Source organism: Cinclus cinclus, chromosome 29, assembly GCF_963662255.1.
Source record: "Cinclus cinclus chromosome 29, bCinCin1.1, whole genome shotgun sequence".
Taxonomy (NCBI): domain Eukaryota; kingdom Metazoa; phylum Chordata; class Aves; order Passeriformes; family Cinclidae; genus Cinclus; species Cinclus cinclus.
The window spans coordinates 3,576,359-3,601,700 of NC_085074.1; the positions used below are offsets into that span (position 1 = coordinate 3,576,359).

Below are 25,342 nucleotides of genomic sequence, written 5' to 3' on the forward strand. Positions count from 1 at the left end.
CCGGCAGCCGCGCAGGTCCAGCTCCAGCACCGGCTGCAGGTCAGCGGCGCACCTGAAACACTTGGGAGAGACACGGCGGGGTCGGGGGGGGGGGAGGGGCACGGGGCCCCTTTCCCACCCTCCATCCCTTTTTCCATCCTCCTTTTCCAGCCCCTCACCAGCAGCACGTGCTCCCGGACTATGAAGAGCTGCTTCGCCCACTGCCCGAGCCAGCGCTTCCTCCAGAGGAAGCCGCAGAGCTGCGCCTCGGGGCGCCCGGGGGGCTCGGGCTCGGCGCTGGTGGCCAATGGCCAGCGCAGGTAGTTGGCCCGGTCCGTCACCCCCTCCTCCTCCTCCTCTTCCTCCTCTCCGTACGACTCGTAGTGGCTGCTGTCGCTGTCGCCACCGCCTGGGAGCCGGGATGGGGTCAGGGCGGGGGGTACGAGGGTGCTGGGGAGGGGTCGCAGGGAGACCTCACCGGTTCTGCCGTAGCTGGGGCATTCGGCGTCTTCGTAGGAGTCATCGGCTGAGGGGGACGGGGGGACGCCCGGCACTTTGTTCTGGGGATACAAGGGGTGTTCCAAAGGTGCTGCCCCTCGGGGGAAGCTCGCAGGGTCCCCAAGTCACTGCCGGGGGGCTCTGCCAAAGAACTTTTTATCTGGTTGGACCCTCGCCCCCTGGGCCACCGGTTCCATCCCTGACGTGCCCAGACCCCCCTCCCCGTGCCCCTGGCTGAGCTCCCAGAGCCCCCCGGCCCCGCTCTGACCCCTCCGTGCAGGCTCAGGGCGCTGCCCGGGAGGCACTCGCAGGCTCTGCCTCCCGCTGCATCCTCCGTCCTGGATCCTACCGGGAAAAACAGGATCGGGGTGCTGAGGGGTTCCGGGAAACCCCCAAACCACGCGTGGAGGAGGAGGAGATGGGGTGGGTGGGGGAGCGTGGGACTCACCCGGGCTGGTCCGGCCCTGCGGGGTCCCAGGGGAGGGCGAGAGGCAGCGCATGATCATGTACTCTGCATCCTCTGCTGCGGGGGGAGCGCCGGGTCACGGCCCCGCTCCCCGAGCCTGCCCCGCTGCCCACCGGGCACCGGCCGGGGGCTCCCCCCCGCCCCCAGACCCGCACTCACACGGCGGGCTCTGCAGCCGGGACAGGAGGTCGGACACGGATTTTTTCTTGGCCCGAGCTGCGGCGCTGAGGCTTTCGCGGTCCAGGATGAGCAGGAAGGACCGCAGGTCCGACAGCAGCTTGTCCAGGTCTGCAGGGGACGGGGACAGCCCTCCAGAGGACGGTGTGGGCAGGGGGTCCCCATCCCTGCCCCCCGCACTGGGGGATCCCCGATGCCATGGCGAGTACGTGCCCGGCCCCACCGGCCCTGCCCTGCCCCGGGCGGGGAACAATCCGGCCATTGACAAACCCGGGGTCACCGGGGGAGGATGAGGAGGGGGGCCTGCAGGGATGAAGGCTCCTCTGTGTGCCCTCACAGGGCCGGTTTGTTCCCGGTTGGGCCGGCGGGGCTGCGCTGGTGCTGCTCCTCCACGTGCGGAGGAGGAGGAGGAGGAGGAGGAGGAGGAGGAGGAGGAGGAGGAGGAGGAAGAGGAGGAGGAGGAAGAGGAGTCCTGGCAGCCTGGAGCAGCTGATGAAGGCTGAAACGCTGGGCATTCACCACCGCCCCCTCCGAGGACAGGGACAGGGAGGACAGAGAGGGACAAGGAGCTGCTTTGTGTCCGGAGCGGGGACAACGGGACAGCACCGCCCCCACCCCGTGGTTCCCCCGAGAGACTCCGGGCACGGCGAGAGGGTCCCCGTGTCCCCAGTGGGGGCGGTCCGGGGGTCCGTGCAGGTGTTGCAGAGCAGGAACACCCGCTCTCTGTCCCCTCTGCCCGCTCCCGCGGGGCTCTCTCGTCCTGGGCACCTCCAGCTGCCACCGCAGGAGCGGGCAGATGTCCCTGAGACCCCCGGGGTCGCTGCCCGGCTCTCCCCAGGCTCCTTCCTGCCGCGCATCTGGAATTGCTTTGCACGGCCCCGCTCCTGCTGGGATCCCGCATTCCAGACCCGCTGTGGGAACCCAGCACCTCCTGGTGCCCCCAGACCATCACGATCCCTCCTCGGGACCCCCTGCCATTTCCCAACTGGAAAGGGACAGTCCCAGTGAAGCCACGTCCAGCCGGGATGCTCCTCCTGCAAAGCCCCAGATGACCCCGACCCCCCCACTTCCCCGAACCCCTCATTTCTCCGGGCTGGCAGGGATGCAGTGCACCCCAAAAAGAAGGTTGGACCCCCTGGGTGAGGAGGGGAAAGGAGCTCCCACTGCCACGCGTGCTCCAGAAGCCCCCTCCCCCGGAGGTGCGGGCACGGGGGGGAACCCCTGTCCCCTCTGCGTGTCCCCGGACGGGGAGCACACACCCTGCCCGGAGGGAGAGGAAACATCTGGCAGCGCGGTCCGGCTGAACAGCGCCGGAGCTGGGCCCAAACATCTGGATTTCCCTGGAAACCGGGGAGGGGAAAGGGGGAAAGAGCTCCCAGCGGGAAAATCGGGGGTGGGGGGGCGAGGCAGGGGCTGGCTGAAGGGACCTGCGGGCGGTGTGGGGCACACGGGGACTGTCCCCGCTGGGCAGCGGGCCTGGCTCTTCCCCTCCCTCCCTTTCTCCTCTCCTCCGCCCAGGCCGAATTCCTGGGCAATGACATCTCCGTCCGTTCACCCTTTTGCCCTCGCTGCAGCCCCCCCTGCGCTCCCCCCGACCGCGGTGCCCTCGGTGGGGCAGCGATCCGTGCCCAGCTGTGCCCAGCTGTGCCCAGCTGTGCCCACAGGGCGGGCAAAGGGGCTACCCTCAGCCCTGGCCCCGTGCCCGCTGCCTGCTGCCGTGCCAAGGGAAAGCGGCCGGGATGGAAAACATCTGCCTGGCTCTGCAGGGCGGGAGGAAAACGCCCCCCAAAAACACTCAGAACGTCTCCTAGCAAAGCTGCCCTCTCCTCCGGGACGTGTGGCATCCTCATCTTCGCGCCATCCGCCTCCTCATCCTCGCAGGAGGAGGAGGAGGAGGAGGAGGAAGGACGCGGCGGCTCCAGGGATGCCATGGGAACGCGCGGTGCCCGGGTGATGCCATTCACGGCTGCGATTTTGGGGTTGGCGCCTCCGCCCGGCGTCCAGGAGGGGTTTGATCCGTGCCATGAGGGGTGCGGGGGTGTGGGGGTGACCCGGGGACCCCCGGGGGTGGCTCTGGCCCAGCTCGGGATGACTCAGAGGAGGCTGCAGGGAGCTGCTCGCGGCCACAGCGTGACTCGTCATGTGCGGAGGCTCCAGGCCACGGCTGCAGGGTGGGGACGCTCCCCCCACGGCTCTTGCACCCCCAAATTACCCCTGGGGAGGGCGCTGGAAGAGGCGCTGTCCCACCCCCCGCCCTGCCATGGCACTCCTAAAGTCCGGGGTGACACCTCGTCCCTCCTTGTCCCCTCAGGTTCATCCCTTTCCCTCCAGCACCCATCCTGCAGCCCCCGCACCTCCCAGCACCCCCTTTTTCACCCGATCCCCTTTTCCCGAACCCCCTTTTCCCACGGGCACCCAACACCTAGCCGCACCCTCGTGTGCATCCCCAAACACTGAACCCTCTTTCCGCCCCTTCTTTTTTAGGTTTGTGTCCCCCCAGCCTCGCATCCCTCTGGAGCCCCCGTACCTCGCTGCCGGGACATGGTGCGGGAGTGCTCACATCGCGCCGGGATCGGGACCGGGATCGGGATCGGGATCGGGATCGGGACCGGGACCGGGACCGGGATCGGGGCTGGGATCGGGGCTGGGATCGGGATCGGGATCTGGATGCGGATCGGGGGCGGGACAGGGATTGGGATCGGGATGCGGATCGGGGGCGGGATTGGGATTGGGATCGGGATGCGGATCGGGGGCGGGATTGGGATCGGGACCAGGATGGAGATCGGGATTGGGGTCGAGATTGGAATCACGACCGAGATCAGGATGAGGATCGGAGTCGGGATTTGGATCGGGATCGGGATCGGGATCGGGACCGGGACCGGGACAGCGCTGTCCCGGCCCGGCTCGGCTCGGCTCGGCTCGCACACGCCCTGCGGGCCCCCAGCACAGCCCGGCCGGGGCGGGAGGAAGGCGGGGAAGGCTCCGCATCCTCCTCGGAGCACCACCGCCATCTGCAGGGACCCGGGCTCGGGGACACGGCGCGGGTCCGGGGGGATTTTTGGAGGAAGGAGCGGGGAGAAGCAAAGCTGCGGAGCCGGGCGGGATAAAGCCATTTCACCTTTAATTGTAAGCAAAAAATCACTCTCACGCGGATTCTCCGACACCAGCAAATAAAATAAACTCTAACAAAAACAGAGAAAGTGAATCACTGTAGTCCAGTCCGAAAACAACCCATGTTTATATATATATTTATAGATATGTCGTTTGTAGCAGTGAAAGGCAAGTATGGGCCAGTGAATTCCCGATAAATTACATTCTTTACATCCCAACAAGGTCTAGCGGCTGGAAAGTGGCTGGAAACAAAAACCGGGGAGCTTGGAGGGGCGGGGGGAGTGCGGGGAGAGAGGGGTCCTGCCCAAAATATGTGCCTGGAGGGGGAGGGAAGGTGAGAAGGGAAGGTGCTGCCCGGTGCCGAGCCCTGTCCGAGCGGCCGGGAGGGGACGGGGGCAATGCCCGGCCCCCGGTGAGTGGCCACGGCGCCCATCGAGCCGTGCCCTGCTCCAGTCTGTCGCCTCAGTTCAACATCCCAGTTCAGTGCCCTCCTGTACTCCCAAATCATCGCCCCAGTGCCCTCCTGTACTCCCAAATCATCTCCCCAGTGCCCCCTCCCCAACCACACCCGCACCTGGAAATGCACCAGGAGCTGCCCCGGGGACCCCCCACCCCAATTCTGCCACCCCCAGGGTGCTCCCCCTGCCCCTCTGCCCAGCCCGGAGCTGGGGTGGGAGGGTCTGGCAGTGTCCTCGGGGTCCTCTCTGCGGCACCTGGCACAGGAGGGACCGGGGGTGAGTGGGGGGGACAAACCTGGGGGGCTTCAGGGGGGTAAGGTGGGATTTGTGCCGGGAGAACATCGGTCTGGCAGTGTCGGCCCCCAGAAAGCCTCAGGGTGGGGGACAGGGGCACCTTGGGGGGGCACAGGGGCACCCCGGGCTGGGAGGGGTGGGGGGCAGCGGACCCCCAGGAAGGAGGGGAGCCCCCCAGTGCCCCCCCAGTGGAGCCAGCGCGCTCCCAGCCGGGCGAAAGCAGAGCCAGGCACATTCCTGGGGTGGGGAGAAAAGGGGGGCACAAAGCCCAGAGACCCCTCCCCAAACCTCCCGTCCTGGCTGAACCGTGCCCCAGCCCCATCACCCTGCGGCCAGGCAGGTTCGAGCTACCCCCGGTCCCGTTCCCTGCAGGAGGAGTGGGGTGAGGGGGGCAGAACTGGGGGGCTGGGGGGCGCGGGGAAAGGGGGAGAGGACCCCAATAAAAACCGGCTGAGAGCCCTAAAGCGGTTACACGGCGCGACACGGACTGAGCTGGGCCCGAGGAAGGCTCAGAAGAGGAAGGCTTTCTTCTTCAGCTCGTTGCGCTTCCACAGGGCCAGCTTGCTGAACTCCTCCGGCGGCATCTCGAACACCTTCAGGAAATCCTCGGGGGACAGGTGGCGCTGCAGGGAGGGGACAGAGCATGGTGACAGAGTGCACGGACCCCTCCCGGATCCGCCCCGAACCTGGCACAGCCCCCACCTCCAGCCTGGTCCTGTCCACGCCTGGCGGGAGCTTCACGCGGCCTCGGTTCGTCACCATCAGCATCTCATAGGGGTAGATCTGCAAAAGGGGCTGTGAGACCCTCGGAGAGCCCCCCCTCAGCCCCTTCCAAGCCCCCCCAAGCCCATCCAAGCCCCCCAGCCCCGCTCACCTTTTGCTCCAGCATGCTGGGCAGGGAGTTCCCTCTGTCCATGCGCCCGCGCTGGCCGTTCTGGGGGGGGGGGGGGGGGGGGGCCAAAACCTGAGGTCAGCCCGGCCCCCCACCCCCAAAAAGGGAGGATTTCTCCCACCTGAAGAGGGGTCGAGGGGAGGGGAGGGTGCCACGCCCTCCCTCCCCCCTCCAGGGTGCCCCCGGTGCCCGTCCCCCCCTCCCCCTTACGTCACCCTCTCGCTGGGTCTCGGTGTACGCAGCCAGGTGAGCTCTTACCTGCAGGGCTGGACAGAGAGAGGAGCGGGGCTCAGCCCGGGGACCCCCACAGGTACCCCCACATTCCTGATGAGCCCGAGCTTGTCCCACCACTCCCAGTCCATGAGGACACCCCCACAACTCCCAGGACACCCCCATAAATTCCTGGGGACATCCCCTAGGACACCTCCACATCTTCAGGGCATCCCCACATCCCTCCAGGATATTCCAGCATCCTTCCAGGACACCCCCACACTCCCAAGGATATCCCTACACTCCCAGGAACACCTCCACTCTCCCAGGGACACCCCCACATCCCCAGGACACCCCCACATTCCCGGGACACCCCCACATTCCCGGGACACCCCCATTCCACGCCCTGATCCGCACCAGGACTGCCCTTCTCGCTCCCCGCCGAGCCGAACTCTGCCGACTGCAGCTGCGGGGGGACAGGGACAGGGTCAGAGGGGTCACCCCAAACCCCCGAGCGGACTGGGGGTGACCCCGGCAGGGTGGGGGGACAGGGACAGCCGCTTACCCGGGTGAGGGTGCTCCGGCCGGAGGCGGGGAGGGAAGAGCTCTTGGAGCTCGTGTGGAGAGCTGGGAGAGAGGCAGAGACGTCAGGGACCTTTAGGGACCTTTAGGGACCTTTAGGGACCTTTAGGCACAGGGAGGGATGGGCAGGGATGGGAAAGGACCTTTAAGGATGGGCAGGGATTTGGGAGTTTCAGGTGGGATTTGGGAGGTTCAGGGGGGATTTGAGAGGTTCAGGCAGGAATTGGGAGGTTCAGGTGTGATTTGGGAGGTTCAGGCAGGATTTGGGAGGTTCAGGTGTGATTTGGGAGGTTCAGGCAGGAATTGGGAGGTTCAGGTGGGATTTGGGAGGTTCAGGCAGGATTTGGGAGGTTCAGGTGGGATTTGGGAGGTTCAGGCAGGATTTGGGAGGTACAGGTGGGGTTTGGGGGATACCAGAGGGGTACAGGCAGCCCGAGATGAGGAGGGGAAGGTTGAGCATTCAGGGAGAACAATCCCACTCACACGTGTGGAAAGGCGTCCGGTCCGGCAGCGAGCGAGTTTTCCTCCGGATCGGGAGAGACTTCTCCATCTCCTCCTTCAGGATCAGCTTCCCGAGGTTGGAGGTGACCTGGGAACGAAGGGACACACATTGGGACCGGTGCCAGCGCATCCCCAGCCCCTCAAGAGCCGCCACCCTGCCCCCTGACCTTGCTCAGCTCCTGCCTCTGCAGCTCCCGCAGGTTCTTCATCTCCTCCGTTAGATCCTCATCCTCCTCCTCCCCTCTCTTGGACGCCATCCGCCTCCTCCACTCCGTCTCTGTGGGAAAAGCGACAGAATTCCAGCCATTCCCGGCCCTCCCTGGGGTCTCCAGGAGGGAAAACCCCACAGTTCCCACCTACCCACGACGGCCAGGGACGGCGGGCAGGGCCAGTAGTCGGTCTCGATCTTGGCGGGCTGGTTGGGATCCGGGGGCTGCGCCGCCGGGAATTTGGAGGATTCGATGATCAAGTCCTCTATGAGATGCTTCCCGTGGTGGGCACTGGAATGATGGTCTGGGGTGGGGGGCACAGGGGGGGTGAGGCAGCGTCCTGGGATACCCCATCCCATGGGAGAGACCCCCCCCCCCCTCCACTCACCTTTCTGCCGGTAGATCGGGGGTTTCTTGTAAATGTTGAGCTCTGTCGTGTCGGTCTCTGGAAGGAAAAATGGGTTTGGGGTTGGGGGATGGGAGATCGTGGGGTTGGGAGCTCATGGAGTTGGGATTGGGAACTCGTGGGGTTGGGATTGGGAACTCGTGGGGTTGGGATTGGGAACTCGTGGGGCTGGGAACGGGAACTCATGGGACTGGGGATGGGATCTCATGGGGTTGGGAGCACAGGGAGTCGGGATTGGGAACTCACGGGGTTGGGATTGGGAACTCGTGGGGCTGGGAAGAGGGTCCAGGACAGTCTGGGTGGCTCAGGGATGGGAGGGAGCTCATGGGATCAGGAGCTCATGGGATTGGGGCTGGGGTCTCATGGGGTTGGGAAGAGGCTCCAGGACACTCTGGGTGTTTCAGGCAGTGCTGGGGTCCCGTTTTGGGGTGCCGGGGGGGCGGTACCGGGTCGGTGGAAGTGCTGGACGCTGCTGCGGGTGGGGGCCGTGCCCTGGCGCGAGGGGGGCAGCGGGGTGCTGCTGGGGGGGCGGCTCTCCAGCCACTCCCGGATGACCTGCGGGAAAATGGGACCCCGGATCAGTCAGACCCCTCCCCAATTCCCAATACCCCCCCTCCTCCCACAGCCCCAGCAGTGCCCGTCCTCACCTCCGGAGATGGAGGAGGAGACATGGATTTGGGAGACAGAGAGCGCTGCAGAAAGCAAGAATTTCATTAATTTTAACATTTCTAAAATGAATTTTAACTATTTTAATACCCTTCAGGGGCTGTCGTGAATTACTATGGATTTTAATGAATTTTAGGCTTTTTTATGCTGGGATTTCACACCAGCAGCCCCAGCTCTGTGATCCTTCTATCCAGGTGGGATTCTCCAAAAAAACCCCAAGGAATTCTCCCTCACCTCCCGGCTCCGGGGCAGCTCCACGTGCTCCATGAGCGAGTAGGTGAAATGGGGTTCGTAGATCATCAGGTCGGGACGTTCAATGTCCAGGATCGCTTTGTCCTTTGGGATGGCAGCCAGGTCCTTGTACCCCAGGACCTCGTTGTCCATTTTGGCCTGGAAGGAAGAGAAAACAACTTCATTTGGGGTGCAGAAGGGAATTTTTGGGAATGGGGAGGGTTCGGCGGGGGAGATCACATCCCGACCCCATGGATTTAGGGATGCATTTGGGGTGCGGAAAGAGATTTTTGGGAATGAGGAGGGTTTGGGGGACACACATCCCGACCCCATGGATTTAGGGAATGGTTCTTACCACGATGCTGGAGGGAGAGCCAGGAACGCTGGATCCACGGGAAGAGCAGACACTCCCAGGGGAGGTCAGTGGCTGCTGGATGGAAAAGGGGAGATTTTAAGCCAGGAAGGGGCTCAGGGGTGTGCTCGGGGCATGGCAGGGGCCCCAGGGGACACCGAAGTGGATCCCAGATTCTCGGGGGATGGGGATGGGCACGGGGATGGGCACTGGGAGGGCAGGGAGGGGACGCGGGCTTGGCCAGGACAAGCTGCCACTAGATGGTGCTGCCAGGCTGGGCTGGAGGAGGAGGAGGAGGAGGAGGAGGAGGAGGAGGAGGAGGAAGGCGAGGCCCTGCTAACAGCAGCCCATGACTGCCCATGAGCTTGGCCACCAGCCCCAGCCCTTGGCCACCAGCCCCGTGTCCCTTCCTTACCTGCAGTGCTCCCCATTCTCCCACACCCTCCCAGGACCCCCAGCACCCTACCTGAACCCCCAGAACCTTTCCTGTACCCCCAACATCCTGCTCAGACCCCCAACACTCTTTCCTGGACCCCCAGCACCCTATTCAGGACCCCCAGAACTTTACTCGGACCCCCAGCACCCATCCACGGACCTCCCTGCTCCTATCTCAACACCCTCATCTCAGCACCTTGCTCTCTATCTCAACACCTTTCCTGAACCCCCAACACCCTGTTCTGGACCCCCAGCACCCTCCCCAGCCCCCCGTTACCTTCTGCAGTCTTTCCATTCAGCTGTGGGCAGCCGGGGTGTGTCAGTCACAGGGTCCTGTGGGGACAGCGGGCTCTGGGCACTGCCAGGTGGGCACAGAGCACCCCCCGGGGTGGGGGTCCCCCCTCCCACCGCCCTCCTGGCACGGGGATGAGCCCTGCACCCCCCACACACGTCCCCAGTGCCAAACATTGCCCTGCTGGCAGCAGGACAGGCCTGCCAGGAGCTGCCACCGTCCCCCAGGCGGGGGACAGCCGTGGGACACCCCACTCACCGCTGCCTCTGTGGCTCCACATCCCTCTGGGCGCCGACACCGGGCTGGGGCTCGGGGGGTCCCTCTGCAAGCAGAGCACAGAGGTGACGGTGACTCGCAGGGTGACCGAAGCCACTCGTTGTCCCCACGTTGTCCCCGCGGTCCCTCCGCGCCTGCCGCTTGTCCCCTGCCCGGTGTCGCTGCCCGGTGGCTGCTGACGGTGCTGGAGCAGCGGCAGTGACGCCCTTTTGTCCCTCGGCCTCGAGAAGGCTCCAGCGGCAGCGGGACGGGCTCAGCCCCCCACAGCCCCCGGGCCTCGGGGCTCTAAACCCACAATGCCGCACACAAAGGGGAAAATTCCCCATTCTCCTCCAAACTTCTCCTTTCGGGAGGGAGGGAATTGGGAAAAGCAATGACAGCGACAGAAGCGTGCGAAGCTCCGGCCTTGAGTCCCGACCCTGCGGGCTGGGCACGGGGGTGAGGGGGGTGGCACCGCCCCTGGGGACACCAACCCTGCTGTCCCCCAGCCCCACGGCTCCCATGAGAGCAGAAATCGCTCCCGTGGGATGCGGAGACGGAGCGGAAACAGAGCTGAGAAACCCGGGATCATCCCTGGGGGCTGCCGGGGGCGAGAGGAGGGAGATCCGTGTTCCCCCCCCCCCCCCCTCCACCTTGAGACCACCCCCCCGCCGCCACAAAGAACCCCCAGATTTGCCACTGGGACGGGTTTTAACGCGCTGAATCCCACCCCCAGCACCTCCCCGCCCTCCCAGGGGAGCCGGGACCGATGGGGTGGGCACCCCCGGCTCGGCACAAGGGTGGCATTGTCCGGGAGGGCACAGCCATGAGCTCACACTTTCCAGCCTTGCCCCTCGCCCTCCGGTCGCGCTCCAGGGCGCTTGGGACACCGGCGGGGACGCGGTGACAGCGAGCAGATGGATGCGATGGCGGAGAACAGGAGCAGGGAGTGGGTGCGGGGCCGGGTGGATGCGGCCGAGGGCGGGGAAAGAAAATAAACCCGAGCCGGGGGTGCCGAGAGACGCCACAAAACTGGCGAGGGGTGCCAGGGCTGCGCAACCACCTCGGGCACGGTCCCCCCCCTGCCCCTCCCCACGCTCTGGGGACCCGGGGACAGCTTATCGTGAGCAGGCAGGGAGCCACCGCCCCGCGTTCCCCATGGCAACCTCCAATCTCCCCGCGGATCCGCTGCCAGGTCTCCCGCGTGGGCCAAGATAAGGGCGGCTCGGCGTGTTTGGGATTTTCCTGGCCAGGAGGGGACAGGAATGGGGGGGAAGGGGGAGGACACAGCTTGTCCCCCTGTCAGGGCGATGCTGAGGGGACCCAAGGGGCGGGGAAGGAGAAGAGATGGGCAGGGAGCGTGGGGAGAGGGAGAGAGATGGATGGATGGATGGATGGATGGATGGATGGATGGATGGATGGATGGATGGATGGATGGAGGATGGATGGAGGATGGATGGACGGACGGAAGGACAAGACACGTGCTGGCGGGGCTCACGGAGATGGAGGGGTGCCGGTCCCCCCCGTGCCGGGGGAAACAGGGCTGTGCTGCCGCGGGAAGAGGCCGGTTCCCTCCTCCCCACCCCGAGGAAATCCGGATTTGACTTTTCGCAGCCGCCAAAGCCATCAGTGCCCGGCCCCGCGCCAGGGGCCAGGACGTGAGAACCTCCCCCATTGCCCCGGGGTAGGGGGAGCGGGAAGGGACCCCCAGCCTTCCTCCCATCGCCCTCCTCCTCCTCCTCACCCTCCCTTCCCTTCCCTGCGAGCGCCCGAATTGTCGCACGGCTGTCCCGGCTGGCGGCCAGCACTGAAAGCGGGGACGGGGGGGGAGGGGGGGGGGGGGGGGGTGACACCCGGGGTCACAAGTTCCCTGAACACACGGTTCCCGCCAGCCCTGGGAACGGTGTCCGGTGCTTCCCAGCCTCCTCCTCCTCCCACCTCAACCTCCAAACAAACAGCGGATCCCAGAGCATCCTCCCCGCTCACCGGGGAAACCGCGACACGCGGGGCCCCACCGGCAACTTGATCGCGACAGCGACGAGCCATGGGGAGCACGCGGGTCCCCGACCCGTGGCTCGCCGGTGTCCGGTTCCTCCTTTGGTCCTGTTTCTCCCGTTCCCCGTGGCTATTCACAGCCCATCCGTGCCGCTGCGTCCTGCCCAGGGACCTCGGTGGCCTCAAAAGCCACCAGCTGCCAGCCCCGGGCGTTTTTCCATGGCTGGGATGAGCGGTGCATCCTGCCGTGGGCACGGGGATGCTCCGTGCCTCAGTTTCCCCGGATGGGAGGTGGATATGGGGGCTGGGGAGTAACAACAATCCGCCCAACCCAGCCTGGAGCGGATGGAGATGAAGGAGGCATTTCCACATTTCCACGTTGCCACCTCCTCGGTTTCCTGCCATCCGTGGAATCTGGGCCAACGCAGGTGTCCCCCAGCCCGGCCAGGAGGCTCCGGGCAGGTTTAGAGGTGGGGAGATGTGACCTGAACCCCAAAAATCCCGGAGATAACGGTGGGGGGGGGTCGTTACCCGACCCCCCTGCCCCGATGGCCACCCCACAGCCCGCTTTGGGCCGCGCCTCACGTGGCTCGTAATCTGGGATTAAAGTGGGATTAGCCTGCTCATCCCGCACGCGGAGGGACCCGCTGGGGATGTGTGAGGAGGCCGCGCCCTCCGGGGCTCCCGCTGGGACTTTGGGGGTGTCCCCGCACCCCAAACCCCCCCTCCCTCCAAGGGATCTGCCCAGCATTGAGTACCCCGGGGTGGGGGGCCTGGGCACCCCAATATCGCGCATGGGGCCGCCATGCACCCCACAGGACATCTGGGACGTGGCCGGGGGTTCCCGAGGTGGCAAGTGATGGCCCAGGTTTGCCTGGGAGAGGCTGGAATTATCCCAGCCTGGCCACCCACCCTGCACGCCCACAGCCAGGAGCTGAACCAGCCCCCCGGGAGACGGCTCCATCCATGGCTAAGAGATTGGGGGGGACGCGCTTTGCGCCCCAAATTCTCCCCTTAAATCACCCCCTGATCCTCCCCGGCGGTGGGGAGATGGGAATTTGGCCCCTCCACGCTTTGCCGGGGCGGGGGGGGGGGGGGGGGGGGGGGGTTAGGACGCTCCAAAATTCCGTGTCCGCCGCAAAAAGCGCGAGCACCACGGCCAGGGAGCATCAACCCCTTCACGGGGGGGTGGGATTGTGGGGGGTGCCCCCCCCAGAAACAGCGCTGAGACTCCACAAAATTCACTGCTGAGGTGGGGCTGGGAAGGGCCGGGCTGTCCCGGCCTCCTCTCTCGGGACACGCAGTGCCCATGGCAATGTCCCCAGGGAAGGGGGACAGGGGTGTCCCGGGGGATGAGGGAGGGGTCAGCGCTGTCCCCGCGTCCCCCTCTGATGTCCCCGCCCTTCTCATGCCCGCGACCACCCTGCAACGGGTGTGGGGGACAAAATATGGGGCACCTCCAAACCCCCCTCCCCCGAGCTCCCCCCGCGACCGGCGACACCGAAAAGCGACGGGAAAGGCAAGAGCGGCGGCGACGATCCGGCCCTCCAGCACCCCCCGGCCGCGTCCTGTCCGCCACCCGTGTCCCCCCGGCCGTGTCCCCGTGCCCCCCGAGCCCCTCACTCACCTAAGGCCGCGCACACCGCATCTCTCCGCCCGCGGGGGGCTGCGGGGGGATGCCCTGGGCTCGCACCGACTCGCGCGTGGGCTACCGGGGCTGCGGCTCATCCGAGAGCGTGACAGCGGGGCGCGGGCGAGCGGGCGAGCGAACGAGCGAGCGAACGAGCCTATCTCCCCCCGCCAGCCCCGCCGCCCGATAACCGCGGCTGGGCGGGCGGGGGAGGCTGCGTGGAGCGCTGGTGGGAGGGTGGAGGAATGCGTGGCTACCCGGGGGGGGTGGGTGGTGGCCGCGTGGGTGCCGCTCGCCTCTCCCCAGCTCGCTGCTGGCTCAGTCCCTTTCCCAACAAGAGGAGAATTAGCCGGCATCATGACGAAGCAGTATTGGCTGCCGCTCCTCCCGCTTCCCCGGCACAAAGAGGGAGGAAAACAGCAATGACCGGGCCTGTCCCGCTGCCAAGGACAGCCCGGACCCCCCAGCACCCCCCCCAGACCCCGCTGGGCATCGGGAGCGGCGGCCCCCGCAGCCCCTCGGGGGGATTTTGGGACCCCCAGCCCCGCTCAAACGGGGGCTGAGCACCTCACGGGGCTGCGGCAGCGTGGGGTGAGGTGAGGGGGGATGGCACCTCCCGCCCATCCCGACCCCCAGGATGGGTTTGGGGGTGCTGCACCGACCCCTGGCTGCGCTGGGAGGGGAAATCCAGCGGGAATTTCCATCCGCGGAACCAGCGCAGCCCAGGGAGGGCTGGGAGGTGCTGGGAATCTGCTGAAAATCAAGCTCTGGGGGCTCTGGAGGGGTGAGCTGATGCTCCCCGCACCCCAAACCCCCCACGTCCTGGGGGTCACGGTCCAGCCCCGGTTCGGGAGAAGGGCTGGGCAGGGCAGGGAGGCTGCGGCCACTTCCATCCCTCTGGAGCCGCTCGGAACGTGATCCCGGCACCCGGCACGGGAGCGGAGCCACGGCCGGACCCCGCCGGGGGCGGCGGGGCTGCGTTGGTGCCGCAGCGCCGGGATCCGGGATCTATTCCCGGCTCTGTGTGGGAGCGCTGCCTGGTGACAGCAGCTCCCTTCCTGGGGCTCCTCCTCGCTGCTTCTGCTCCCTGCTGCCTCAGTTTCCCCCCCACCCGGCTCAGGAAAGGGCTGGCGGACCCCTCTGGGTGCACATCTGGAGCGGTGCGCGCTCGGGGAGGCACATCTGGACACGCAGGGGGAAGCAGAGCGTGGGGTGTGCCCGGGGATGGGCACCTGGGGCGCGCATCTGGGAGGAAACACACGCGGGGATTCACATCTGGGCGGGGGGATCCAGGCCCGGAGGAGAGCACTCGGTGGGGATTCGCCCCCGGGGGAGGGGGGGAGGGGGGGGTCACAGCCTGTCCTTCATCGCCAGGGCCGGCCTGGGCTCGCTGGAGCATCCCAGCCCGGGCTCCGCCATGCCGCCCGTCCCTCCGCGCCCGGGGGGACTCCGCCGGCTCCAGCCGCCCCCCCGGGACCGTGCCCGTGAATAATTCGAGGCTGCGGCCGCCTCCTCCCCGCTCCTAACCCAGTTTTTCAAGCATGAAGACGATCGCAGCGGCTGCTCGGCGGCCGCCACCTGCGCCCGGGGGCTGCTCGGGCTCCTGACCCGGCCGTGGCACCCGCCAGGGCTCGGCCTCCTGGCCCAGAACGCCCGGGATGCCCACGAGGGACGGCGGGAGGAGTTCGGGGACGCCCCGATCGGGCTCCAACCCGCGGCACGCACCGCTTCATGAAGCCGCTGAAAGCCGAGCCACGCTCGCCACATCCCCCGTCCCCTCCGGGTCACCCCTTGTCCCGGCCGCGCCTTTCAAAGCCTCGCCCTGCACAGAGCGGGTGTTGGGGGGGGGGGTTCTGGGGGTGGGGGGACAGGGGGATCAGGCCCTACCTTCAGGGGAGCCCATGGCCCTCCGCAGGCAGCGCTGCGTGTCCGCCGGGAGCCATCCCCGCGCCGAGCATCCCCTCCCCTGCGCCGCACGCACGTTGCTACAGCGACCGCCTCCCGCCGCAGCCGCCGGGATGGAGCAAGGGGAATGTGCGGGAGCGGCCTCCGGGAGGGATGGAGGGTGGGCAGGAGAAACCCCGGGATTTAGTGAGGGATGGAGGGAGTGCAGGAAAATCATCGGGATTCACGGAGGGATGGAGGGTGGGCTGGACAAGCCTCCGGCCTCGCCAAGGGATGGAGGATGTGCAGGAGCATCCTTCAGCCTCCCGGAGGGATGGAGGAGGTGCAGGACAATCCTCTGGATTCAGTGAGGGATGGAGGGAGTGCAGGAGCATCCTCTGGACAGACAGACGGATGTAGAATGTGCAGGACAATCTCGCGGACACCGTGAGGGATGGAGGATGTGAAGGACAATCCTCTAGATTTAGTGAGGGATGGACGGAGTGCAGGACAAGCTCCTGGATTCACAGAAGGATGGAGGATGCGCAGGAGCATCCTCTGGACAGACAGAAGGATGGAGGAAGTGCAGGACAATCGTCTGGATTCAGTGAGGGATGGAGGATGTGCAGAACAATCCCCTGGACACACAGAGGGCTGGAGGATGTGCAGGACAATCCTTCAGCCTCACTGAGGGCTGGAGGATGTGCAGGAACATCCCTTGTCCTCCCCGCCCTGTGGGATGGGGCCAAGCAGCATTCCCACATTCCCAGGGGGACACAACTCCTTCTCCCCTCTGTGCAGCAGCCGCCTGACCCCACCGTGCCCTCGCAGCCTCCCTGCAGGGCTCTGCGGTGACACCCAGAGGAGCCCGGGGACCTGCCGGGGCTGGCCTGGACACTCCCCAGGGGACAACACCAGTCCTGTCACCCCAGTGCCACCCCCAGCCCGGCTCATGGGACCCCTCTGTCGTGACTGGAGTGCAAGGACCAGCGGGTTTGGGATGGCAGGGGGTGGCACCCATCACCCCTGCAGCCAGGGGGGCTTTGGGGAGCCCGCACAGCCCCCTCGGACCCCCCCAGGGCATCCCCAGCCCCCCGAGCATCGCCAGCCCCTGGGAAAGGCTGGGAGCAGACACCCTCCAGTGCACTTTCTGCACAGAGGACATTCCTGTCCCCACCTCCCAGGTCTCACCTCAAAAAACAAGAAAGAAGCCGTGTGAGGGATTTTTTTTCTCTCCTTCTCCAGCCATAATTAAAAAGGACTCACCCTTCCGAGCCCTTTCTATCCCGGGAGGTCGAGAAGAAAGAGAGGGGAGGAAGGGAGAAAACCCTGAAAGAAAAGAGAGGAAGGGCTTGGGAAGGAGAAGAGAGAAAAAGAAAAAAAAAAAAAAAAAAAGGGACAGGGGAAAAATTAAAGCGGAGATTACACAAAGGGAACTCCTCTACCTTTGAAGCTTTGGCTAAATTGGGGAGGGGGCGGCGGGGGCAGGGAGGGTCCGAACCCAGTCGGCTCCTTTCTCAAAGCCTTCTCCTTTCAAGAATGTCTCGAATTCCTGCAGGAACAAGGAGCAGGAGCTGTGGGGCCGAAGGAAACGGGAGGGGGAAAAAAAAAATAGAAAAATAAAATCACCGTGGCCGCTCGCTTAATTCCGGCCGCCACACCTGGGCAGCGGCGCCGGGCGCATTGTTCGCCCCTAATTGCTGGGTGTTGCATTTCCCTTCTGCTTTAAAGCTTCATTTAACTCAAACTGTTATAATTTTCTCCCCACTGCCCCCCTCCCCACCCCAGCCGTGCTTTGTAGGGGCTGGGGGAGCCCCGGTTTGGGGATTACAGCCCCCCCAGGGTCCGGCTGCCACCTCCCAGGGCATTGTCACAGCGAAGGTGATTATGGGGAGGGGGGGGACAGCGGTGGGGGTCGGGGGGAGCAGCCGGCCCGGTGGGTTCGGCAGGGGGAAAAAGGGGGGACCGTGATGGGGCCAGGATGAGGGGGGATGGGATTTGGGGGTACCAGGATGAGGGGGATGGGATTTGGGGGAAAAAAGAGGGGACTGGGCTGAGCGGGATGAGATTTGGGGGAACAGGAGGGAGCAGGTGGAGGGGTATGAGATTTGGGGGTAGCAGGCTGAGGGGGAGGGGATTTGGGGGATGCACTGGTTGGGGATCAGGGGGTACCAGAGCGATACCCTGAGTGTGGGGAACGGGGGGGATGCACTCCCGGGGGGCTGCAGTGGGGACAACACCGGGTATGCCCTGGGTACCACGCCAAGGGTGAAACGGGGTACGGCGATGGGAACCCCTCTGGGGGAGCAGTGGGTACCACCCTGGGGGTGCTGCCCTGTTGAGGGGACACTGGGTACCACCCTGGGGGGGACATCGGGGACCACCCTGCCTACCCCTCTAAGGGTGCTGCCCGATGAGGAACAGCGGGTACCACCCTGGGTACCCCATGGGGGACATTTGGTACCACCCTGGTGCCTCTCCAGGGTCGCTGTCCCGGTCACCAGGGCACAGCCACCACCTCCAGGACACAAACTGACCCCAAACTGGGCTGGTGGCTCCAGGGAGTCTCCATCAGCCACCACCCTCACCCTCCTGCTTCTGTCCCCAGCACCGGGAGGGGACACAGGGATGGATCCCCCATCCCAACAGCCTTGGCACAGGAAGGAAAAGACCCCCAAAGTCTGCAAACTCACTTTTATTTCTTCGGGGTTTCCTCCTTTACACCAAGAAACTCTAAAGGTTTAGGCTTAGAACCGACTCACAAACAACAGAATTCGTCAAAACACACAAAATACAATCGGTAGCAAAATAAACAAATCATCGAAAGGTGGCTTCTCTTGGGCCTGGTGGGGACCCACAGCATCCCTGGCCCAGGCACAGACCTTCCCCTCCAATAAATAACACGGGGAGCCCACGGGGTGGGGAGACAAGTGCTGGCCCCGGGGGCTGCGGGCCCGGAATGCCACCCAGAGGGGGACATCCCACCCCAGAGGGGGACATCCCACCCCAGAGGGGGACACTCTGCGGGTCCTGACCACCCCTGGAACCGAGAGCTGAGGCCAGGGGGGACGGGAACGTGTCCAGGGGTGGTTACAGGGACAAGGCTCTGGCAGGCTGAGCAGGGGACAAAGGCACGGGGTGGGGAGTGGGGACTCCTTGGGGTGCTCCAGGGATTCAGGACCCCACTGCCCACCCCTGAAGGGAGTGGGCAAAGGCCCTGGCTGGGGAATGTGTGTTCCATGGGAAGCTCCAGGGATTTGGGACCCCTCTGACCATCTCCAAAGGGCTGATAAGGCCTGGATACCTTGGGATAGTCGAGGATTCAGGACTCACTGACCATGCCTGAGGGGAGTGGGACAAAGGCCCTGGACACCCCAGGATTCAGGATTTACTGACCATCTCTGAAAGGAGTGGACTAAGGCCCTGGAGACCCTGGGATACTCCAGGACTCTGCCCATCCTCGAGGGGAGTGGACAACGGCCCCGGATGCTTTCGGATGCTCCAGGAATCAGGATTTACCAACCACCCCTGAGAGGAGTGCACAAAAGCCCCGGACACCCCAGGATTCAGGATTCACTGACCCTCCCCTCCCCACCCTTAGGGCGTTTCAAACCCAAACCATTTTTTTTTTTTTTTTTTTCTCTCTTTTAAAAAACGAGGAAAACCGCAGCGCCGGGAGCCGGGACAGCTCCGGGGTTACGTGCGGGGGCCGCGGGTGCGGCGGGAGCGGCGAGTGGGGGATGAGGAGCCCACGAACTCGAACTGCTTCTGGCGCTCGGCGTTGGGGAAGGGCAGCTGGCCCCGGTAGAGGCGTTTGATGAAATGAGCCTCTCGCTGGTTCTGGCGGCTGCGGGAGGCGCGGCGGGGCCGGCCCCGGCGGGTGAAGGCCATGTACCAGCCCTCGTAGCGAGCGTTCTGGAACGCCGTGTAGTTGTTCTCCAGCACGATCTCGGTGAAGATGCAGTCCTTGCTCTTCCCGTTGGGCTGAGGAGGAGGAGGAGAGAGGGGGGTTTAGGGTTTGAGGAGGGTTGGGGTGGGATTTGAGAGGGGTTGGAGTGAGCCTGACTGTGTTTGGTGGCCTCCAGTTCATCCCTGAGACATCCCTAGAGCATCTCTGCCAGCCCCAGAGCATCCCCGAGACCCCCCCCGAGTTCATTCCCGAGACCCCCCCCCGAGTTCAGCCCCGAGACCCCCCCCCCCCCCGAGTTCATCCCGGAGTTCATCCCTAAGACCCCCCCCACAGTTCATCCCTGAGACCCCCCCCCGTTCACCCCTGCCACCCCCAAACCCATCTTTATCACCCCAAACCCCCTCTCTGCCATCCCCAGCCTATTTTTGTCACTGACCCTGACACCCCCAGTTCAACTCTGTCACCCCCCCAACCCCATTTGTCTCTCCCAGCCCACCCCGACGCCTCTCAAACTCAGCTGTGTCACCTCCAAAAGCCACTTGGATCACCCCAAACCCCATCTGTGTCACCTCCATCCCATCCCTGCCACTCCCTGGATAACTTTTGTCACCATGTCTGTGACAGCCCAGCTCGTGTCACCCCCAGCTTACCCCCGGCACCCCAAAACCCGCCTGGATCACCCCAAAACCCGCCTGGATCCATTCCCTATGGATTCAACCCCCCGTGCACCAAGAGCAGCACAGGCAGGGACGGAGGAAAAGGAGTCAAGAAGAGCCCCCCCAGATGTACCCAAAGTGACCGAGGACATCCTGGCCGGGTCCCAGGTTGAGCTCCAGGGATTTTTGGGAGCCTGGGGGTGTCCAGGACTCACCTTCCCGATGAGTTTTCCCCTCTTGCTCATGCAGATGTACTTCTCACTCTCGGCCCCCTTGATCCGCACGCGGCTCCCGAACGTGTCGGTCTCCACGATCAGCTTGGCTGAGAGGAGGGGACATGTCCTGGGGAGGGGGACTGGGACACCCCCAGCCCCCAAATCCCCCCCCATTCCCTTCCCCCCTGCCTCCCTCTCCAAAAAGAACCCAAACAAACAAACAAACAAACAAAAAAAGTCCCAAAACCAAACACAAAACATAAACCCCCCCATGATTTCTTTGGGAAAAAAATCAGGAGTTGTCCCCTGTGCTGTCCCGTTCCACACGTTCCTCCAAGGAGATTTCCCGAGATTATTTTTTCCTCTTGAAGGGATCTGTATCCTCCAGGATCCTTCCGAGACTCCTCAGCGAGAAGGAAAAATTTCCTTCTCCAGGCTATTTCCCCACCCGTGGTGCCAAAGGGATTTTGTGATAAAACCCAAACGCGGCTGGTGATGAAGGCTCGGCCCCTTCCTCCCCCTCCGACACCTCCACAGCGCTGGAATCCAGCAGATTCTCCGGGAATTCTGCGGATTTTCCAGGAATTCCGCGGATTCTCCAGGACCAGACCAAACCCAGCACCCGCCGGGTTCATTATCACCATCACCATCATCATCATCCTCATTATCCCTCCACGACATTCCCGGCTCCAGAGCCGCGCTGAAATCCGGGACCGCGGTCGGGAAAATCCAGGGAAAACCCTGGAAAAGCGGGGACCGAACCTCGGGAAGTTTGATCCCAAAGCTCGGAGCACTTGGTGGGGCTGTGATACTCCCTCAGCGTGGAAAACCCCTCGGGAAAAGTGGGAAAAAGAGGGGAAAAATGTGGTGAGGAAGGGCCGGGATCTGCCCACCACCAATGGATATTTAGGAGGAGAATTCCTGGACCAGGCGATTTTCCTCCAGGAAAAGCTGTTTTGTCTCCAGGAAAGGATTAGAAAGCACAAACCCTAAATATAATTTAACATCAACATTTATATTAATTCCCTATATATGAAAATGACAAACTCAGCACGGGAACCGCAGAAATCCACGATTTTAGAAATTTTGCAGTCAGGGCTGACTTTATATATATTTCTTTTTTATTTATTTAATATCTTTTTTATTTATTTTATTTCTTTTTTATTTTGTTGTTTGGTTGTTTTATTGGGTTTTTTTTATTATTATTATATATATTTTTTTTTTTGAGGTATCAAACCGCGAATTCCCTCACTCCTCCGACAAAACCCTTTGGGAATAGGCGCTTCCCAGGTGATTCCCAGCCCTTCCCTGAGCGAGGTGACACCCTCAGGGTGGTGACAGCGCCTCACCGAATTTGTTGCCGTCCTCGGCGGTGGCCGTGATCCTCTTGCCGTGCACCTGGACGTGCTTGCCGCTGGTCCGGCTGTAGAGCTGGTACTCGCGGATCTGGCGGCGGCTCAGCTGGTCCGTCATGGCCCCCTGGTCCCTCACGTACTGGTTAAAATTAGGAGACGGTTGGTTCTCCCCCTTTGTTTACAAAGGGAAAAAATCGAATCAATTCGTTTTTTGGGGATGGTAAGGAGAAGGGTGGGTGGGGGTGGGGTGGCGTGGACATCGCGTGGAGCAGGGAATGATTTGGGGTTTGGTCGAGGTGCGGGGAAGGAATCTCTCGTCTCCCGGGGATGCTCAGCAGGATTTTGGTACTCGCAGGGAAGCGGGAGCTGAGCTGGGGAAACACCCAGAGAGGCGCCCTAAATCACCCCCTAAATCCCAGGAACCCTAAATCCCAGGAACGGGGCCATCCTGGGAACGGGATAAACGCCCCGAGGATCCAAAACCAGCTCCGAGGCTTTTCCTAAATGCGGGGCTTTGGGAAGAAAAGCGGAGCTGGCGAGGGCAGGTGAGAACAGGGATTTGGGGTCCCCGCTCCGAGCTCCAACCAGAACATCCCAAGGGAAAACTCGGCTCTCTGCCGAGCACCTGAGAGACCCCAAAAGCAGCCCCGAAAGGGGGTGAGGTCCGGGGGTGTCTCCTGCTGGGACATTTGGGGTCCCACGGCCGGTTTGGGGTGCGCGGCATCACCTTGGGGGGAAGGGGGGGGTGGCAGGAGCTGCCCCCCCACATTCCCAGCGTGCGGAATCTCCTGGATGGGAATGCACGAGGGTCTCCGGCCCTGGGAGGGTGGGGGTCACTGCCCACCCCCCCAAAATCCCTCCCCACCACCTCTGTGCGCTCCCAGCACTCATTTTCTGCCCGGATCTGCTTTCAAGCCTTTGGGGTTGGCCGGGGGAGGTGGGATGGGATTTGGGGGGGGGGCTCTCTCCATCAAAGGCGCTTCTCTTCCCCTCTCATTTTCAAAGAAATCAAAGCATTTACCTTGGGAGGGGGGGAAATAAAATAAAAAGAGGAGGAAAAAAAAAAAAAGAGGAAAAAAGGTCCCGAGGATGCTTTAATGCCGCGGGGGCCGCAGCCTCGGGGGTTTTGTTCGGGCGCTGGAGCAGAGGGTGCTGATATGGAACAGTGGATTTTAAAAGCTGCCGCTTTTCTAAAGCTCACAAAAAAAAAAAAAAAAAAAAAAAAAAAAAAAAAAAGTGGGAGCAGCCCCAGAGGGTGTGGGGGAGAAGGGAGGGGGTGTCCAACCTACCCCCCCCCCCCCGCTAGGAGGGTCCAGACCCCGTTAACCCCCTCGGGGAGAGCTCGAGGGTGACAGAGCTGGCACGGCCTTGCCCAAAATTCATCCCTCGCTGGGGCTGGGGTCGGTGCCAGCCTCACCCCAACCCTCCGGAGGGGTCTGGGGGCGGCCATGGCCATCACTGAACCCCCCCCACCCCCGAGGTCACAAACACCCCCGGGGTGCGCGGACCCCACGGGAACCATCCCTGCCCCGAGCTCGGGGTGTCCCCACCAGGGCACCCCCAAAACAAAGGGTGGGGAGGGGTCGCCCACCCCCGGCGTCAGCAAAGCCCCTGCACCTACCTGGGTCTGACAGGAGAACATGAGCAGCTGGAAACATCTGCGGGGAAAAAAAGGGAAGGAAAATCGGGAAGGTTTGGTGGGAGCCAGGCGGCTCCTCCTTCCTCATAGCCCGGGGGAAAACCGGGAATAAACCCCAGGGAGAGCCTCGGGAATAACCCCCGGGGAAATCAACCCCGGGGAGAAAACCCCCCCGGGAAATCAATGCCGGGGCAGAGCCGGGATGGCAGCGGAGCTCGGGGGGCTTACAGGGACAGGTTCTGCAGGGTGAGGGGCTGCATGGCGCTGCTCGAAGCCCCCCGGCCACCCCCGGGAACGCTCCCGTCCCCTCGGGTGAAGCCCGGGATGCTCCGAGCCCACGTGCGGTGCCCGAAGCTCCGCAGCAGCGCCGGCTCATGGGGGAGGCAGCGGGGCTGGGGGGCTTCTCCTCCTCCTCCTCTTCCTCTTCTTCTTCTCCCTCCGGCCCTGGGGGCTGCGCGTCCTACTCCTGGGGGACATCCAGCGCCATCCTGTCCCCTGTGTCCCCTCGCCATCAGCCGCCCGTGCTGGCCCCGGTGGTCCCGGTGCCCGCAGCCCCCCGCTCCATGGAGCCTGGCGGTGCCGGTGCCAGCCCGGAGGGGGACAAGGGCGGCGGGGGAGACTTTTAAAGGTGGGGAGAGCCCCGCAGGGAGGGGCTGGAACCGGCCTGGGACAGGAGGAGGGGATGGGGCGAGGAGGAGGAGGGGACGGGGGAGGTGGGCTCGGCTTGAGTGTCCCCAGATCCCCCCCGCCCCAAAAGCCCGGGGCAGCAGGGCTGGGGACACAGGGGTTTTGTCACCCAGCTCTGTGCCTCGCCCAGTACAGCGGGGTCGCAGCGCTGGGGGGGATCGGGGCTGCTCTGGGGACCCCCTCCCAGAACCCGCGGGGGAGATGGGGGATCCTCCCCCCCCCCCCCAGGCACCGTTTGCTGCGCCAGGGAGGTGAGAAATGCTCGATAAACCCCCCAGAAGTGCTCGATAAACCCCCCAGAAATGCTCGATAAACCCCCGGCAGGGAGCCGGGGAACCCCCAGGGGGATCGGATCAAACCGACCTGGGGGGGAGGGGGGTCCCGAAGGGCAGCACAAAAGAGGGGGAGGGGGTCATTCAGAGCTCACCTTCACAGCCGTGCCTCAGTTTCCCTGTCGGAGCAAGGTGCGGGATCCAGGCCCCGTGGGAGAGGTAGAAGGGGGAGCAGGGGGAACCCACCCCCCCATCCACTGTAGGGCGGGGGGAGGGGGGGTCGGGTCTGATTAAAAAAGAAAACAAACAAATAAAACAAACAAACAAAAAAAAACAACAACAAAAAAAAAACAAAAAAAAACAAAAAAACAACCCCAAAACCTCCCCGCACCACGAGTTCAGCCCAACGCCACTCCGCAGCCCCCAAAACCACAAAAAAGGGGGGGGGGGGGGGCAGCCCCCCAGCTCTGGGAACCCCTCCCACCCCCACCTCTCTTTGGGGGATGATGATTGATGGATGCGGAGCCATCGGCACCCCCGGGATGTCCCCCCACGGTTTGGGGGCCGGGAGCTGTCAGCGCATCCCGGGGGGCGCAAACAGCCCCTGCGGGGCGAGCACAGCTGGCACAGCTGGCACAGCAACGGCCCTGTCCCCTCTGTCCCCATCCCGGGGGGCGCACAGCGCATTAACCCCTCCTTCCCCACAGCCCGAGCCGCTCGAGAGTGGGGGTCAGGTTCCCTCTGGGCCCCCCAAATCCAGGTCATTGTGATCCAAGCCTGGCCCTGTTGCTCCCTAATTCTGCTTTGTTCCCTCCCCCCCACCCCTTTTTTTCGCAGCACCCCAGGGGAGGGGCAGCCCTGGTCCCCCAAATCCAGGCCAGCAGCTCCACCCGGAGTGGGGGGTTGCTCTCAAAGCCCCCTTGCACCAGCACGCCCCAAAAATGAACCCAGAGATTCCACAAGTGGCACAGAACCCCCCCCCCAAATATCCCTGAACCCACCCCAAAACCCCCCAAGGAACATCCCTAAGGAACCCCTTAAAAAAAACAAAAAAAAAAAAAAAACAAAACAAAACCCAGAAGCAT

At 64.0% G+C, this 25,342-nt stretch overlaps 2 protein-coding genes across 4 annotated transcripts; both read right to left on the reverse strand.

The window, feature by feature from the left end:
* Positions 1-4,224: 4,224 nt before the first annotated feature.
* DMTN (dematin actin binding protein) lies at positions 4,225-13,722 on the reverse strand. Of its 2 annotated transcripts, XM_062510799.1 has the most exons (16): positions 10,851-11,082; positions 10,018-10,081; positions 9,745-9,800; positions 9,036-9,110; positions 8,684-8,839; positions 8,431-8,475; positions 8,230-8,338; positions 7,766-7,822; positions 7,529-7,681; positions 7,336-7,445; positions 7,151-7,256; positions 6,651-6,712; positions 6,489-6,551; positions 5,858-5,917; positions 5,686-5,766; positions 4,225-5,606 (listed from the first exon to the last, which is right to left on the reverse strand). In XM_062510799.1, exons 3-16 carry the CDS (start codon positions 9,760-9,762, stop codon positions 5,493-5,495), a joined length of 1,209 nt encoding a protein of 402 aa, XP_062366783.1. In that variant the 5' UTR covers positions 9,763-9,800; positions 10,018-10,081; positions 10,851-11,082; the 3' UTR covers positions 4,225-5,492. The 2 variants fall into 2 exon arrangements, 1 of the variants encoding a protein (XP_062366783.1); XR_009934064.1 differs by lacking the exons at positions 4,225-5,606; positions 10,851-11,082 and adding an exon at positions 13,637-13,722 and having other exon boundaries at positions 5,858-6,141; positions 6,503-6,551.
* Positions 13,723-18,537: 4,815 nt separating this feature from the next.
* Positions 18,538-23,310, reverse strand: FGF17 (fibroblast growth factor 17). 2 transcript variants are annotated; one of them, XM_062510597.1, is made up of 4 exons: positions 23,281-23,310; positions 21,654-21,798; positions 20,305-20,411; positions 18,538-19,507 (listed from the first exon to the last, which is right to left on the reverse strand). In XM_062510597.1, the coding sequence occupies exons 1-4, from the start codon at positions 23,299-23,301 to the stop codon at positions 19,220-19,222; spliced, it is 561 nt and encodes a 186-aa protein (XP_062366581.1). In that variant the 5' UTR covers positions 23,302-23,310; the 3' UTR covers positions 18,538-19,219. The 2 variants fall into 2 exon arrangements, with proteins under 2 accessions (XP_062366581.1, XP_062366580.1); XM_062510596.1 differs by having other exon boundaries at positions 21,654-21,831.
* Between the last annotated feature and the right edge of the window lie 2,032 nt (positions 23,311-25,342).